Genomic DNA, 16391 nt, shown 5'->3' on the forward strand with positions numbered 1-16391 from the left:
CAGGCGTGGTGGCGCATGCCTGTAATCCCAGCTACTCGGGAGGCTGAGGCAGGAGAATTGCTTGAACCCAGGAGGTGGAGGTTGCGGTGAGCCGAGGTCACATCATTGCACTCCAACCTGGGCAACAAGAGCGAAACTCTATCTCAAAAAATAAAAATAGAAAAAAGAAAAAAAAAAACCAGACACACAAGACGTGAGTTCAGCCACCACAGTGTGGCCTTCAATGTCCAGCCAGAGCTTCGTCAGCGTTTGGGGTCATGAGCTTTGTTGACGATTAACGAAGGAGTCAGCTGCCTCTGCAGAGAAAGTGGCAGCTTCTGCCAATCGTTTAAGGACATTAGGGATCTTGAAGCCCAGAAGGGCATGCCCCATGGTAGGAGGCTCTGCTCCATAAACCAGAGGCAAAAGGCAATCCAGTCTTTGCCTTCACACAGGCAAAGAACTTGTACCCCCAGTTTACAAATTGCAGTTAAGGTCCAGAGTGGTTGTGTGCTCTGCTGAAGGTCACACAGCAGGCAGCACACAGGAGAGCTCAAAGCGCCCACTTTCTTCACGCAGCCCTGACCCACCTTGCAGCACAGACACCCCATCCCCGGCCGAGAGGGGCCGATCCTCTTTGTACCAGGTGAGCTCCGGGGGTGGGATTGCGTTGGTGTCGCAGTACAGGTAGGCTGGGTTGTTCTCCACAATCTCCCTGTATTCCGTTACTCCGCCCCGGGCCTCCTGCTCCCGGGACAGAATCTCGAAGGCTGCACTGGCATCACCCACCTTCTGGAACATGGGGGGCACTGGGTGGGGGAGACAAAGCCCTTAGGAAGCACAGCAGAGGGGTGGGGAATGCACCTCTGCTCACACAGATTCTCATCCCAGCCTCTCCCAGGTGCGGAAATCCATTATTTGAGCCATTCCCTTAGGTCAGGGCATTTCTTAAATTCCCTCACTTCCTAAACCAGTGTTTATTGAGCAACTACTATGTGCTAGGCACTAGGATAAGGCTCCTTCCCTAAGCAGCTCTTGTCTAATGGATGCTAAAGACTCCCTGTAACGTGGAAATATTTTGCACAGTTGGAAGCCAGATACTAAGCTTTAGCCAATGTTTGTTTATCAGAGCACAGAAGCACAAAATCATCAGCTTTAGAAATGGAGGGGGGGTCCCTCAAGGTCACCTGCTTTGATCACCTGCATTTTACAAAGGATCAAATTAAGGCCCGGAGGGGGCCGTGTCATCCCCAGGTTGTCCCCAGGTAACATAACCAGTTCATGACAGAGCCAGGGCTAGAGGACTGGTGGCCAGAAGCACTGGAGATGACAAAGGGCAGCCCGGAGCAGTTGTTCCTCCTGCCAGGACAGTCCACGGGCATCGTGTAGCAAAACCTGGTTCTGAACACTTATCCATCGCCCAGATTGCCTGTCAGCCTCCTGCCTCCCTGCCTCCCCTTTCTAGCCTCCCAGCCTCCTGCTCCCAGCCTCCCCTTCCTCCTCTCAGCCTCCCTTTCCCAGCCTCCCCATCCCAGCCTCCCACTCCCAGCTCCCTGCCCTCCAGCCTCCCCTTCCTACCTTCCACCCTCCCCCTCCCAACCTCCCCCTCCTAGACTCCCCTTCCCAGCCTACCAGCCTCCTCATCCCACCTCCCAGCCTCCTCATCCCAGCCGCCCCTTCCCAGCCTCCTCATCCCAGCCTCTTAGCCTCTCCCTCCGTCTCCACAGCCTCCCCCCAGCCTCCCCCATGCAGCCTTCCAGCATGCCCCTCCTAGCTTCCTCTTTCTAGCCTCTCAGCCCCACTCCCAGCCTCCCAGCCTCTTCCTCCCAGCCTCTCTGACGCCCGGCTCCCTCCTTTCCTTCCTTCACTTTTTAAAAAGGAAAATGTCAAACACTGACGAAAGTGAGAGAAGAATATAATGAGCCCCAGGCACCCACAAGGAGTTTCAACCACTGAGGCAGCCACTCAGCTTACTCTCGACCAGAGATTCCGAAGCAAACCCCCAGGTTTCCCTAACATCGTGAGAGGCACCTGGCAGAGGGGCTACGAGTGTGGCGTTCTGGCTCAACCAGACCATTCCAGCCTCCACCACTCAGTTCTGTGGTTTGGGGCCAGAGTCCTCATGTCTTTGGCTTTGGTCCCTCGAGGCAGTGGGGTTGGGGCAGGATGCTGCTCTGGGCTGCTAAGATGAGCCAGTGGGAGATGCCGTGGGCGGCATGTGAGCTGCAGGACACACAGTGGGTGCCTGCGGAGGGCCAGCCCCGCAATGTCCTCATACCGGCCGAAGCCCCACCCCCAGCCCACTGGTGCCACGCACCCTGGATGAGCACGTTGAAGTCCTGGTCATCCTCGCCAGCCACGTTGGTGGCCACACACAGGTACCGCCCTGAGTCTGAGACCTGCGTGGGCTGGATCTGGAGCAGTCGCCCTTCGCCCAGGACATGCAGCCGCGGGCTGGGGGTCACGGGCTGCGAGGAAGACGAGGGGGTCGGGGGGAGGGAGATCGGAAATGAGGGGCCAAGAGCACCAAAACAATTGTGCTTATTTCTCAATACATTCTCCAAAAATGCAGCATAAAGTGACAAGGACACCCTGAGAGGTTTATAAAACCAAATCCATAGAGCATAAAGATGAGAAGGGCCACACATGGGTGAAAATAGTAGAGTTTAAAGTTTACAAAGAGTTCGACTTTTTATTAAAAAATACAGCTGGGTGTGGTGGCCAGGCCTATAATCCTGGAACTTTGGGAGGCCAAGGTGGGTGGATCACAAGGTCAGGAGTTTGAGATCAGCCTGGCCAACATGAAGAAGCCCCATCTCTACTTAAAATACAAAATATTAGCCAGGCGTGGTGGTGCGTGCCTATAATCCCAGCTACTTGGGAGGCTGAGGCAGGAGAATCACTTGAACCCAGGAGGTGGAGGCTGCAGTGAGCCAAGATCGTGCAACTGTACTCCAGCCTGGGTGACAGAGCGAGACTCTATCTCAAAAATAAAAATAAAAAAATAAAATAAAGGCTGGGTTGGGTGCCTCACGCCTGTAATTCCAACACTTTGGGAGGCCAAGGTGGGCAGATCACCTGAGGTCAGGAGTGTGAGAGCAGCCTGGCCAACATGGTGAAACCCCATTTCTACCAAAAATTATAAAAATTACCTGGGCATGGTGGTGGGTACCTGTAATTCCAGCTACTCAGAAGGCTGAGGCAGGAGAATTGCTTGAACCCAGGAGGCAGAGGTTGCAGTGAGCCAAGATTGTACCACTGCACTCCAGCCTGGGTGACAGAGCAAGACTCCATCTCAAAAAAATAAAAATAAAAATAAAAATAAAATAAAAATAAAAATAAAATAAATAAAGGGTGAGTGGGGCCCGGGCCAGCTCTAGGGCCAGGTGCTTTAAGGGAAGCCTTTTCTGGAAGGTTCCAAGCAGAACCAGCTGGAAGCAGAGGTGAGAGCCAGAAGCTGCACAGGGGGTCCCACACTCACCTGTCCATCCTTGTACCAGTGGATGGTGGGTGGGGGCGCAGCCCAGCTCTCACACTCCAGGGTCAAGGTGCTGTTGACCTTGGTCTTCACCTCCTTCACGCCGACCTCCCCTAAGGGGTCGTCTTTGGAGATGGAAGGGGGGACTGAAAAGCACGAGAGGTCTGAGAGCAGAGCTGGGGGATGGGTGCTGAGACCCTGAGCTTACCCTGGTCCTGGGGGGAGCCCCAGAAATTGGGGCTGACCCAAAAGACACAGGGATCCCAGTAGCTACCCTGCTCCTGTCTGTTCACTAGGGGAGAGAGCATTTGTCTGTAAGGGTTATAGGACCGGACAGGTCTGAGGCAGGAGAATTTCTGGGGTCACCTCAGAGGCCCTCCTTGGGGGTCCCAAGTCTCAATCTGCAGAGTCTCTGGTTATACCCTGATGCAGAAGCGGCAGGAGGAAGCTAGGACTGCAGTGGGTCTGGAAGCCCACGTGGCCCAAGTCCTAACTCACTGTTCTCTCGTCATCATGTCCTCTGGAGCCAGCCCTATCTGCCAGGTGACTGTCAGAGGACATATGCCACATGGAGGCACCCTGGAGCACCAAGGGTGGTTCAGGTGCCTGGGCCCCTGGGTTCCCGGATGGTCTTCTGCCCACCTGGCTGTGCCCCATGATCCCCGACTCACTGAGCACTTCCACGTGGTAGTTTTTCACGGCCTCCCCGAGCTCGTTGGTGACCACGCAGGTATACTGACCGGCATCTTCCTTCTGGGCATTCAGGATCTGCAGCCCGTGGGTACCTGTGTGGGGGCCAGTGGCCAGGGTCACCCTAAATCTGCAGCCTCATGCCAGGCATAAGGACAAGCTCACTGGTCCTCTCCTCCAACCCTGACAACATGTCACCTGTCCCCTCCCTCCCTCCTCCCCACCAGAGGGCGTCACCTGGGAGCAGCTGGATGTTCCTAGAGGCCTCAAAAGGGACCCCGTCCTTCATCCAGGTGATGTTGGGGGAAGGGAAGGCCAGCGCCTCGCAGATCAGAGAGATGGGGTTGTTGATGGTCACAGTCACCTCCTCGTCTGCACTGTCCTCAGCCACTCCCAGGATGGTGGGAGCCACTGCGATGGGGGGCCAGGGGACACTTGTGAGCAGAGATCCCTGACCCTAGGCTAAGGACCAGGAAAGCCTCGGACCCTGGTGCTTGGCCTTGGTTCTTCTGTCACCTACATTACCAAGATGGGAAACTGAGGCTCAGAGAAGCCCATGCCCGGGGTGGCCAGGCTTGAACTCAGGCCTCGGTGACCCAGAGCCCGGCTCTCCAAACACTAAGCAATACTACAAGGGAAAGCTGAATAATTTCTGCCTCCATGTCCCCCATAGCTTCTCGACATCCAGCCTCTCTACCAATTAACCAGAGGCTTCTCAATTCTGTTTGAGAGGGGAGCGGGAGTTGGGGGGCTTTGCTCCCCGCTGAGCAGAGTAGCTATGCTTTCATTGGTCCCAAGATTTCTTTTTTCAACCCCTGCAGGGGACTCTCCTTTTAACGGCCAACATTTTAGAAACAGATTTTTCTAAGCTGTTTCTAAGCCCCTCTCATTTGATGGACGCTCTGTTTCTCCAGGCTAACAGAATAGTAGGTATGTACTGTCCTCAGGACATGGAGAGACGCCTGGCTGTGAATCCACCACCCTGGGGCCTGGCAATAACTTTGTCACCTCTGATCCCCAGGGCTTCATCAGTGACATGGGGACAAGCACATCTCCTACCTCCCAGTGTCATTGTGAAGATTCAATCAATCAGACCCGTTGAAATGCCTGGCCCATAGTAAATGTTCAGTCAATAGAGTCGCTATATGATTTTTGTTGTTAAACTCGGAGAGTTAGAAGAAAAATAGTAGAATGGTTTGTGGGAAGTTGTAAGGAGCCTGTCATCTTGCTTCTCCCTCCCTCCAGCACCTGCGATGGCCAGATGTCCAAAACTTACACAGGACACTGAGCTGGAAGTGTTTGGTCTTCTCCCCAACAGCGTTGGCTGCAATGCAGGAGTAGTGGCCAGCACTGGACAGGTTTGCCTGGAGGACCTGCAGGAGGACTCCGTCTGGGGAGATATGGTGGGCGTCTCCACCAGCCAGGGGCCGGCCATCTTTGAACCATGTGAGCTTGGGCTGTGGGTGGCCTGTGTGCAGAGTAGAGAACGAGACAATTTGGCAGCCGTTGACTAGGGCAGCACAGGGGTCACAGGCTAGTCCCGGATGGGTCAGGGAATGTGAATTCTCCATCCCGGCCCAGAGGCCCATGAAGCACAACAAGAAGCAGCAGAAGCAGCCTGTGCCCCTTCCTCTGTGACTTGGTTGCCTTCTCCTTACTGGGCAATGGGTAGAGATCGCCTGGTACAGACAGGCAAGACAGAAAAACAAGCTATTCCTTCCATCCATTCATTCATCCACCTGCCCACACACCACCCACCCATCCATGCATCCAACCATCCATTCATCTACCTACTCACCTATCCTTCCATTCAATCAATCATCTATTCATCTCTCCATTCATCCACACACCCATCCACCCACCCATCCACCCAACCATCCAACTATTCAACCATCCATTCACCTACCTACCCAACTATCCCTCCATTCATCCAATCATCCATTCATTTCTCCATTCATCCATCCACCCACCCATTCAACCACCCATCCACCCAACCATCCAACCATCCATCCATCTACCTACCCACCTATCATTTTATTCAGCCAATCATTCATAAATCTCTCCACCCATCCATCCATCCATCTATGCACCCATCTACACATCCATCCATCCATCCAACCCTCATTCATTCATCCACGCATTCATTTATCTACCCATTCACCTACCTATCCATCTATCCATCCATCCATCCATCCATCCATCCATCCATCCATCCATCCATCCATCCATCCATCCATCCTTCAACCCATAAGCATTAATGGGAGCCTACTCTGCAAGGCACTGGGGAAACCATGGTGACAAGGCAGCAACTGGGTCTTCAAGAAGCTCAGATGCCACAAGGCCACTATGGTCCAATGTGGGTCAGTGCTAGGGCAGGGAAGCACAGGGGCTTGTGGGAGCCCAGTGGAGGTGGCCCACTGGGCCTCAGGGGTCAGCCAAAGACTCCCTGTGGAGGGTCCTGAAAGCTGAGGTCTGTAGTGAGGTGGGGAGAGGGAAGAGTGTTTGGGACGGAAGAACACATGCAAAGATGAGCCGGGACCTGATGCCGAGTCCAAGATGTAGAGAGACCCCAGTCAGGAGGAGTGGGGCTGGGGCAGGTGGGCAGATCCCCAGCGATCCCCTCCTTTCTGAAGCTGCCTTCCCACCCTTCTCCCAGCCCACCACATCATGTGGCCCTTACCTGTGACGTTGCACATCAGATGGGCAGTCTGTCCCTCAGGGACTTTGATCACCTCCTCCAGGTCCTCGTTCTCAATACTGGGAGGAACTGGGAGAAGCAGGGAGACAAATGGCTAGTGACCGGGGGGACTGGCCCTCCCAGGCTACACAATCACAGAACAGGAAGCCAAGGGCCCACCGTTTCTTGTGCCTCAGTTTCCCCATCCCATGCCTGTTTCCATAGGGTGGTGAGTTTAAGAAACATTTCCTGGCCGGGCGTGGTGGCTCAAGCCTGTAATCCGAGCACTTTGGGAGGCCGAGATGGGCGGATCACGAGGTCAGGAGATCGAGACCATCCTGGCTAACACGGTGAAACCCCGTCTCTACTAAAAAATACAAAAAACTAGCCGGGTGAGTTGGCGGGCACCTGTAATCCCAGCTACTCGGGAGGTTGAGGCAGGAGAATCGCTTGAACTCTGGAGGCGAAGGTTTTAGTGAGCCGAGATCACGCCACTGCACTCCAGCCCGGGTGACAGAACGAGACTCTGTCTCAAAAAAAAAAAAAAAAAGAAACATTTCCTGCTGGCTGACGGCAGTACCAGTGCCTCAGAAGAAGACTCTGATGAGAGGCAGGCAGTCTTAGTGGTGTCGAAAATATTTGCCCCTTCCACTTTGGATTGTCCCTGCTGTTTCTGGAAAGTTCCATGGCAGCCTCAGAACAGAGGTTTCTTGTCACCTGGGCTGGAGTGCAGTGGCACAATCACTGCAGCCTCTGCCTCCTGAGTAGCTGAGACTACAGGTGTGTACCACCACGCCCAGTTAATTTTTGTACATTTCGTAGAGATAGGGTTTCGCTACACTGCCCAGGCTTGAACCAAGGTTTTTGACGAGGCAAAGCGTACAAGGCTTAGCTTCTCCCTCCTTCTCTGTGCTGGACTCCTGCTACAGCATGAGCCATGAGTCTGGGGCCCTGCCTCTGGGAGCGCCCAGGCAGCGGGGAAGAGTTCATAGGGCACCCATGAGAATGGGGTTGTAACGCACCCAGCACCTCCACACTGAAGTTCCTCCGTGCCTCCCCAGCCTCGTTGCTTGCCAGGCATGAGTAGAGGCCACGGTCTTGCTCCTGTGTCTGAGTCATCTTCAGCATCCAGCCACCTGGGGAGGGAGGGGTGTGGGCCCCAAGCATGACTCTGAGCAGTGTTCTGTCCCAAGCTGAGCCCCCTGCTGCCCAGCAGGAAGAGGCATTATAATTAGACGTGTACGTGTCTGTCTCCCATTGTGTCCTGTTCCTCAGATGCAGAAACTGAGGCCCAGGAGGGTAAACAAATGGATGGAGCTGCCTGGAGATTAGACATGTACCAGAATAAATCTGAGGACCCTGCTCTAGCAAGAAGTATCTGTCACCCGGCCACCCCTGGCTCTGGGAATTGGCTGCAGCTGAAGGGAGAGCAATGGGTTATGTAGTCCTGGCCCAGCAGACCTCTGCTCTACTCTGACAGACATGGTAAAAGAGCTTCTCCTCCCAAGGACCTCTCAGGGAGAGACAGCTCCTCTCAGAGGAACCCAAGGGTCTCCCAAGACCAGTGTGGGGAGGGCAGATACACAGGACACAGGCCACCACTGCTGTTACTGCAACCAGAGCAGACATAACTAATTGATTGCCACATTCCTTTCCACTGGGCCCAATGCCGTCTCCGAATTCCTACCCACAGAATGCACCCGGCAATTCTTACCAAGTGCTCAGAAGTGATGCCCAGGAGGAAATGTATTTGCCATCTCATCACAGGCTGCGTGGAACAACCGATGGGTGACTGAGGCATAACCTCAGGGGCCTTGAAGTCCTTGCAGGATTTGGATGGGACAGAGACTCCTGGGCCTCAGTTCCTCATTTGTATACCAGCAAGAACCTCGCAAACCCATTTTATGAGGGGGATAAATATTCAGAGGAGAACGTGCTTAGGTCAGCACATCCAAAAGCTTGCTACTGTTCTGTGGGATGTTATATGTAAGTGCCAACGTTTCGTTTTGTTTTTTTTCTGCAGGACTTATCAGAACCTTTGCTATGCAAATGTTCACTGTGGTTCTCTAGGTGAGCAGAGCAGGAAGCCTTTTCCAAATTTATCTAAATCCATGATTTTTTCCTGGAGCACCTCACCTGACTAGTGTTTTGGGCTACATTCTTTGGGGACCAGCAGCTGGAATGATTATTCCAACCAGGCCTGGCAGCTCAGGGTCAGAGGTCATGGGCATGTAATGGATAGAAGCAGAGGCAGAGGCAGAGGGCCCGCCTGATTCCCAGGATCCAACCTTGACTGGTATCTTACCTGCCAGCAGGTAGGTGTCCTCCCCAGGGCTGACAGGCTCCTCCCCTCGGAACCAGCGGATGGCCGGGGGCGGGATCCCTGTAGCTTCACAGAGCAGAGTTAAGGGGCTGTGCAAGGCGGCAGTGATGTTGGTCAGCGGGTCCAAGTCTCCGATGAGCTCTGGGGGCACTGGACACAAAGAAGAAGCCACATTCAGGGTGCAGATCGGGGCTGTGCGCTTCATGCTCCTTCCCTAGCCCCACTGACTGCCCCCCAACTCCACCCAATTGGGAGAGTCTGAGGAGCGGAAGTGATGAGAGCAGAGCTGCTCCCCCTAAAATGAGGACACCTAGGAGGGAGCCAGTGGCGCCACAGGCTGGGCTCTGGAGTCAGGCAGGCTCCTTGGGCCTCAGTCTCCCCAAGCCCTCAGCGGGCTGCTGGGGAATTCAACAGGAACACGTGAAAGTACCCAGTCCAGTGCCTGGGCAGGGCAAGCGCTGAGCCAGTGGGACTGGAATTGGTGTAAAGGTGAGGCCAGACGTGCCTCCTAAATCCACATGTGGAAGCTAAGTGGCAACGCTGCAGTTCTGAAGGAATCTGTTCCTGAAGGAAGCCACTCTCTATCCAGGGAGATGGGGGTGTTGGGGATATCTGGGTGAGGCTCGAGATCCAGCAATGGTGAGGGGGCTCCTCCCTAAACTGATCCCTGCCCACCTCTCCCACCCTATCTCTTACCATTCCCTGTCTCCACCCTGAATTATCCCCTCAGGCATACAGTAGGAGCTCAGTAAATGATTGGAATGCATGAGGCTGCCTCAGCAACTCTCTGCCTGGCATGTGCTTCCCCTCATCCAGCAGCTGCCTAACTCCTACTTACCTTCTATGGTCCAGCTTAAAGGGGACCTCCTCTGGGAGGCTGCCCTGACCTGCCCCAACAGTATTCCAGGTTTTCCTGGTCTCTCACAAGCCCCTGAATTCTCCCCATCACATACCAGTCATGCAGGACAGGGACTGCTTACTTCCCCAGTGCCCAGAACAGAGTAGGGGAAGAGTGAACCCAGGAGAGAGAGAGGGAGGGAGGAGAGGTGAATTGGGGGAAATTGGGGCCATTTGGGACCAGTCCTGATTGTGAGAGCAGTGCTGGTGGCTTCCCCCAGCAGCAGCTCTCATTAGAGCCCTGACTCCAGAAAGAACAGGTGCGACCCAAGGATCACAGCCTGAGGGCTGCGCCTGGAGATTGAACCGGCCTTGCCTGCTCTAATCTGCCCCAACCCACCCTCCTCCAGCAGCTGCCAGTCCTCACCCAGCACAGAGAGCTCAAACCTCCTCTCTGCCCTCCCAGCCAGGTTCTCGGCCACGCAGCTGTAGCGTCCGGCATGGGCAGCCCGGGCCCTCTCTACACGCAGGCTCTGACCCTGGTTCTGCAGCTGCAGGCCCAGTTCGGCCCCCACGGGCTGGCCGTCCTGCTCCCATGTCACTGTCGGAGGGGGTTTCCCTGTGGCGTTGCACTCCAGAGTGGTCACTCCATCCTGGACCACAGAGACCTGTGTGGGAAGCTCCTGGGGACCGGCAATCTGAGGGGGAACTGTAGGGATGGGGAGAAAGCCCATCAGAGAAAGCTGCTGAGGCCACCAGGCACCACACACTTGCCCCGGGCCCCGCAGGGACACACCCTCTCCCCTTGCCATCGCCGGCTGTGTCACCTCGTGACCTCACCTCTCCTGGCCTCCATTTTCCTTCCCAACAATGGGGTCATAACAGCAACCTACTGCTAGAGCCTGGGAGTCACAGGCAGGCCTGCTATGTGGGGAACAACCCTTTCGGGATGTGTGACGGGTTTTCTTCCTCAAAAACCAGAGACTTCCTGAAGCTTCAACAGTTGTTGGGACTGGTTGGGGGTGGAAAATTATTCTGTGGGTGGGTTTCTCCTCAAGATGTTGAACAGCACTTTTCCTGGTTTTATTTTCCAGCAGGATTTTTACAAGGCTGGGGGATTTCATTGCTTCACTGCAGGACCAGGTGATACGGTTTAGGTTTCCATCACATAGAGGAGCTTCACATAATGCTCACACTTCCTCTGGGTTTCCAGCTGTTTCAGCTGTGGCTTTTCTCCTCCGGACCACTGGGGGACCCTTAGGGATTGTGCTACAGCCCCCCTGCCTGCCATGCTTAGGTTAGTGAGAAGCTGTGTGGGAGGGGCAGTCAAAATGCCAGGTGATACGTTTTTGGCTGTGTCCCCACCCAAATCTCATCTCGAACTGGGATTACCACGTGTGGAGGGAGGCGCCTGGTGGGAGGTGACTGGATCATGGGGGCGGTTTCCTCTATGCTGTTCTTGTGGTAGTGAGTGAGTCAGTCAGTTCTCATGACATCTGCTTGTTTGATAAGTGTCTGGTGCTTCCCCCCTTCGCGCTCTCTCTCTTTCCTGCCGACATGGAAGGTGTGCCTTCCCTCCCCTTCACCTTCTGCCATGATTGTAAGTTTCCTGAGGCCTCCCCAGCCATGTGGAACTGTGAGTCGATTAAGCCTCTTGTTTATAAATTGCCCAGTCTCAGGTGGTATCTTTAGAGCAGTGTGAGAATGGACTCACACACCAGGAATCTGAGGGAGGAGAAAGCCTGCACCACACACCATCACTTCCCTGTATTTGCTCCGATTTGAGGGCAGTACCTGCCCAGTCAGCCCATGATCCCAGACCCTCCCAGCGCCCGCCCGGCTCACCCACCGTGCACCTCCAGCTGCAGGTCCTGGCTGCTGTTCCCCGCCACGTTGCTGCACTCACAGGTGTATGTTCCTTCCTGAGCCAGCTGGGCCTGTCCCAGGTACAGCAGCCTCCCCACAGCCGACACCTGCTGGAGGCCAGCCCCTTCCCCGGGGAGGGGTTGACCTGGGTGCAGGGAAAAAGAAACTCCTGGTCCAGGGCATTTGCAAGGACATTATGTCTTTCCACCGGGAAAGTTCGTCCTCCCACCCATTCTTGCCAACTCCTGCTCATCCTTCAGGCATCCATTTAGACACTACCTCTTCTAGGAAGCCTTACGTGAGTGCCACATCTAGTCCTGGTGCCTCTTCTGAGCTCCTCCCTATCCCCCTAGGCTTCTCCCCATCACAGATCTGCCTACAGGTGCCCCATCTGAATCTTACTCTGGCCTGGGCCCTCCGGAATGGCAGACCCTGCCTCAATTTCCTTCTGGGATCATTTTTTTTTTTTTTTTTTTTTTGAGACAGAGTCTCGCTGTGTTGCCCAGGCTGGAGTTCAGTGCCACGATCTCGGCTCACTGCAACCTCTGCCTCCTGGGTTCAGGCGATTCTCATGCCTCAGCATCCCGAGTAGCTGGGATCACAGGTGCACACCAACACACCTGGCTAATTTTTGTATTTTTTAGTAGAGACGGGGTTTCACCATGTTAGTTAGGCTGGTCTCGAACTCCTGACCTCAGGTGATCCACTGCGTCAACCTCCCAAAGTGCTGGGATTTCGGGCGTGAGCCACCATGACCAGCCTCCCCCTGGGATCCTTAGTGGCTCCCCAGGGCCTGGCACACAGCAGGGCTCAATAAAGGCTACTGACAGAATGACCATCCATTTAGCTATAGTGGCCTGAGGAGGACGACCAGGCAACTGGTAGACCTGGCATCAAGACGACCTCTTGTAGGAGGAGGATTTGTCAACCTTGACCTACTGGATTAAACCCTTCCACCTCTGTTTCTAGAGGAGGAGACCTCTGGACTGGGTCATGACTCAATATGCATGTCCCAGCAGGGAAGCAGACCCAGTGGCCACATGGCATTGCTTCCTCCCATTCTGTCCTAGTGACCTCAGCTTGTCTTGCTACTCCCAGGCTGCTTCCTAGCCCAGATCTCTCCTCTGAGCTCCAGACACCTGTCTCTCACCATCCACTGGACACCTCACTAGGCATTTAGCAGATGTCTCAAGATTAATTCACCCCAAATGCTAGGTCTTTCTACCATACCTGCCCCTGGGATCTCCCATCCTGGTAATGGCAGCTCCATTCTCTTCCATCATCCCTGATTCCCCACCTCCTCTCATTCCTCCATCCAAGCAGCATTCCTGCCCCAGGACCCTTGCACTTACCCTTACCTCCGCCTGGGATGCGTTTCCCTGTGATATTCTCATGTTCAGCCCTGACCTTTTCAAGTCTGCTTGGTCAAGCATTCCTGGCCACCCAACTTAAAACTGCAAATCCTACAACCCCCCAGGATATCTTCCCCGGCTTCCTAGCTTTATTTTTCTCCATAGCATTTATCACTTACAGTACCGAGTCATGTACTAACTGTGTGTTTATTATCTGACTGCCCCGACTGTGAGGGTGGGGATCTGTTTTATCCTCTGCTGTATTTCCAGTGCCTAGAACAGGGCCTGGCACAGTCGCTCAATAAATATTGGTTAAATGGGCTGGGTGCAGTGGCTCATGCCTGTAATCCCAGCACTTTGGGAGACCGAGGTGGGCAGATCACCTGAGGTCAGGAGTTCGAGACCAGCCCGCCCAACATGGTGAAACCCTGTCTCTACTAAAAATATATAAGTTAGCCAGGCATGGTGGCACCTGCCTGTAATCCCAGCTACTCGGGAGGCTGAAGCAGGAGAATCACTCCAACCCAGGAGGCGGAGGTTGCAATGATCTGAGATCGCACCACTGCACGCCAGCCTGGGCAACAGAGCAAGATGCTGTCTCAAAAAAGAAAAAAAATTGGTGAAGTGAATTCCAAATGTTTTTTGAGCACCTTTTTTGTACATACACTGAACTTGGAATTCAGCGGTGGTCAAGGTGGTGCCTCACAGGGGTCACAGACTAATGGAGGAGCACACACAGGACTAATGTGGGTGACATGACAAGTGACAGGGACTGCATCAGGGAGGCTCTGTCCCAGCCTGGCAGTCAAGGAGGGCTTCCTGGAAGAAGGGACGTCTGAAGTGAGGCCTGAAGATCAATCCAGCTCTTACTGGCAGAGCAGGACCAGGGGCTCCTGCAGGCTCAGGGACTGAGGAGAGAGGAGCTGGGCGAAGTGTCACTTCTGTAACCAGCATCCCCATCCCCTCGAGCCATAAGTCTCGCCATCTCAGCTAGGCTCTGGGGTGGGGGTAACCAGTGGGGGCTGGGCATAGCCTCCTTGTACCTGGCAATGAGGTGGGGCTGGGCAAGGGCAGCAATCCTACCGTCCTTCCTCCAGGAGATCTTGGGGAAGGGGACGCCCCGGCATTCGCAGGACAGCCTGGCAGGATGTCCCTCGCTCACAGTCAGGGTGTGGGATTCCCTCGAGGGGAACACTGGAGCGACTGAGTCAGAGCAGAGAGAGGGTTAGTGGGGGTGGGACTGAGATGGGGAGGGGATGAGCAAGGCGAGGGCAGGCTGGAGGAGGGCTGTGTCCTGGGACCCAATCAAGGTAACAGCCCCCTCCCTGTGCCCGGCCCAGGAGACCCTCACCCCAGACGTTGAGATTGTAGTGTTTCTCTGAGCGGCCGGCCTGATTCAGCGCCTCACAGGTGTAGCGGCCCGCATCCCACACATCAGCTCTGTCCACCTGGCCGAGAGCAGACACACCCCATAGGTGGGGACAGCACAGAGATGGGTGAGCCCTGGACAGACTGTGTGACTGCAGGCACGTCACATGACATCGCTGAGCCCCAGGTTCCCCACCTGGAGCACAGGGCAGGGACAGCATCTCCCCACCAGCTGCACCAGGAAGTTTCCAGAAGCCGGTGCCTGTGGTGGGCCTGAGAAGGGCCCCCCGGATGGCAGGCCTGCCAGCCTCCCCACCTTCACATCCATGGCCCAGATCTGCTAAGGGGAAGGCATGTGACTGGATCAGACCTGCTCCTGCCTTTCATCTGCTCCCAGCCTCTTTGGAAAGCCCAAGAAAACAGATCCGAAGAGAAGGTGGAGGAAGAAGGCTGGTGGGGTGCAGGGCACTTGTGCTCAGGGGTCAGATCCTGACATGGGGGTGCTGGGGCTAGGCTGTGGCTTTGAAGAATGAACGGAAGGAGGGGAAGCCAAATGACAGTGCTCTGAGTTGGGAATGATCATATCACAAGGTGTAGAGGGGTGGGAGGAGGAACAGGCAGGTGAGGTAGGTTCTAACCCAACAGCTGGCACCACTCAGCTGATTCAGGGGCCCTGAGGGAGGCCCTGAGGACCCAGTCCTGGGGTTTTGTCCCCCATCCCCTGGGAGGAAGAGGGCTTGTAGGTCACTGAGCTGGGGCACCTGCAGGCCCCATCCTGCCTGTGGCCCGAGGTGGAGGCCTGCTTGGCTGACGGGACCTGCACACCTGCAGCAAGGCTTTGTCTGCGGAGAGGTGGACTCCAGGCCGTGGTTCCAGGGGCCGCCCGTCCTTCCACCAGCTCAGCACAGGAGGGGGCATGGCGTGGCTCTGGCACTCCAGGGCCACCGACTCATTGGCCACGACGGACACATTCAGCTCTTCTCCGAGGATACTCGGGGGCACTGTGGGAGGGGGCAGGAGAGGGGCTCCCTCAGGCACATGGAGGGGGCTGGCAAGGAGGGGCCACACCCTGGGTCAGGCCTAGCTACTCGCGGCAGCCAGGAGTGCCCACCCTTCCTCTGCCTTCAGTCCTGCTTCAGAGGAGCCAGTCTGAGTAAGATTGTCGCGATATCTACATCCCAGATTTCTGCAGCACATTTCCACGGAGGGAAACCGGGGAAGGAAACTCAGGGTCTCCCTGTGTTATTCCTTACAGACGTCTGTGAATCTACAATTATCCACAGTTATCTCAAAACTTTCTAAAATTTAAAATTTTTGTTTAAAAAAAATTTTTAAAGCAGGTCTCAGAACCACCTTTTTGCCCCTGAAACAAAAATAACCAGCGCAGCTTTGCAGGAAGGAACGCAGGGGCCAGGGGGAGAACTCCTGTGGCAGAATCCTGCCTTCCACCACTCGCTCACCATGCGAGGCCCTTGGGATGTGACTTACACTCCTGGGCCTCAGTCTCCTCATCTGTAAAGTGGGGATAATGAAAATCTCCACCTGGTGGGGCCGCCATGAGGTTAAATCCAATGGCACAGGTGGGGTTCTTGGGCATATGATATGTGTTAACCATCTTCACTCCAGCAAAGGGAAAGACCTAGAATCAAATCCTTCCTACCACCTCCCACCCAAGACTAAGTTCATTTGCTTTCTCTTTCCTTCTTTCCTTCTTTCCTTCTTTTCTTCCTTCCTTCCCTCTTTCCTTCCTTCCTTCCTTTCCTTCCTTCCTTCCTTCCTTCCTTCCTTCCTTCCTTTCTTCCTTCCTTCCTTCCTTCCTTC

At 54.9% G+C, this 16391-nt stretch overlaps 1 protein-coding gene across 1 annotated transcript in view; it reads right to left on the bottom strand.

The window, feature by feature from the left end:
• HMCN2 (hemicentin 2) overlaps positions 1 to 16391 on the bottom strand; it is a 163971-nt gene that overhangs the window by 66222 nt on the left and 81358 nt on the right. The window contains exons 40-53 of the mRNA XM_011971201.1: positions 15396 to 15571; positions 14554 to 14650; positions 14286 to 14405; positions 11834 to 11995; positions 10412 to 10693; positions 9130 to 9297; positions 7847 to 7960; positions 6828 to 6914; positions 5424 to 5615; positions 4385 to 4558; positions 4129 to 4242; positions 3461 to 3603; positions 2297 to 2447; positions 570 to 788 (exon numbers count right to left, since the gene is read on the bottom strand). Coding sequence (XP_011826591.1) covers positions 570 to 788; positions 2297 to 2447; positions 3461 to 3603; positions 4129 to 4242; positions 4385 to 4558; positions 5424 to 5615; positions 6828 to 6914; positions 7847 to 7960; positions 9130 to 9297; positions 10412 to 10693; positions 11834 to 11995; positions 14286 to 14405; positions 14554 to 14650; positions 15396 to 15571 — 2199 coding nt within the window. The remainder of the gene's footprint in view (positions 1 to 569; positions 789 to 2296; positions 2448 to 3460; positions 3604 to 4128; positions 4243 to 4384; positions 4559 to 5423; positions 5616 to 6827; positions 6915 to 7846; positions 7961 to 9129; positions 9298 to 10411; positions 10694 to 11833; positions 11996 to 14285; positions 14406 to 14553; positions 14651 to 15395; positions 15572 to 16391) is intronic.

This window comes from Mandrillus leucophaeus, unplaced genomic scaffold, assembly GCF_000951045.1.
Source record: "Mandrillus leucophaeus isolate KB7577 unplaced genomic scaffold, Mleu.le_1.0 Scaffold99, whole genome shotgun sequence".
In the NCBI taxonomy this organism is placed as follows: domain Eukaryota; kingdom Metazoa; phylum Chordata; class Mammalia; order Primates; family Cercopithecidae; genus Mandrillus; species Mandrillus leucophaeus.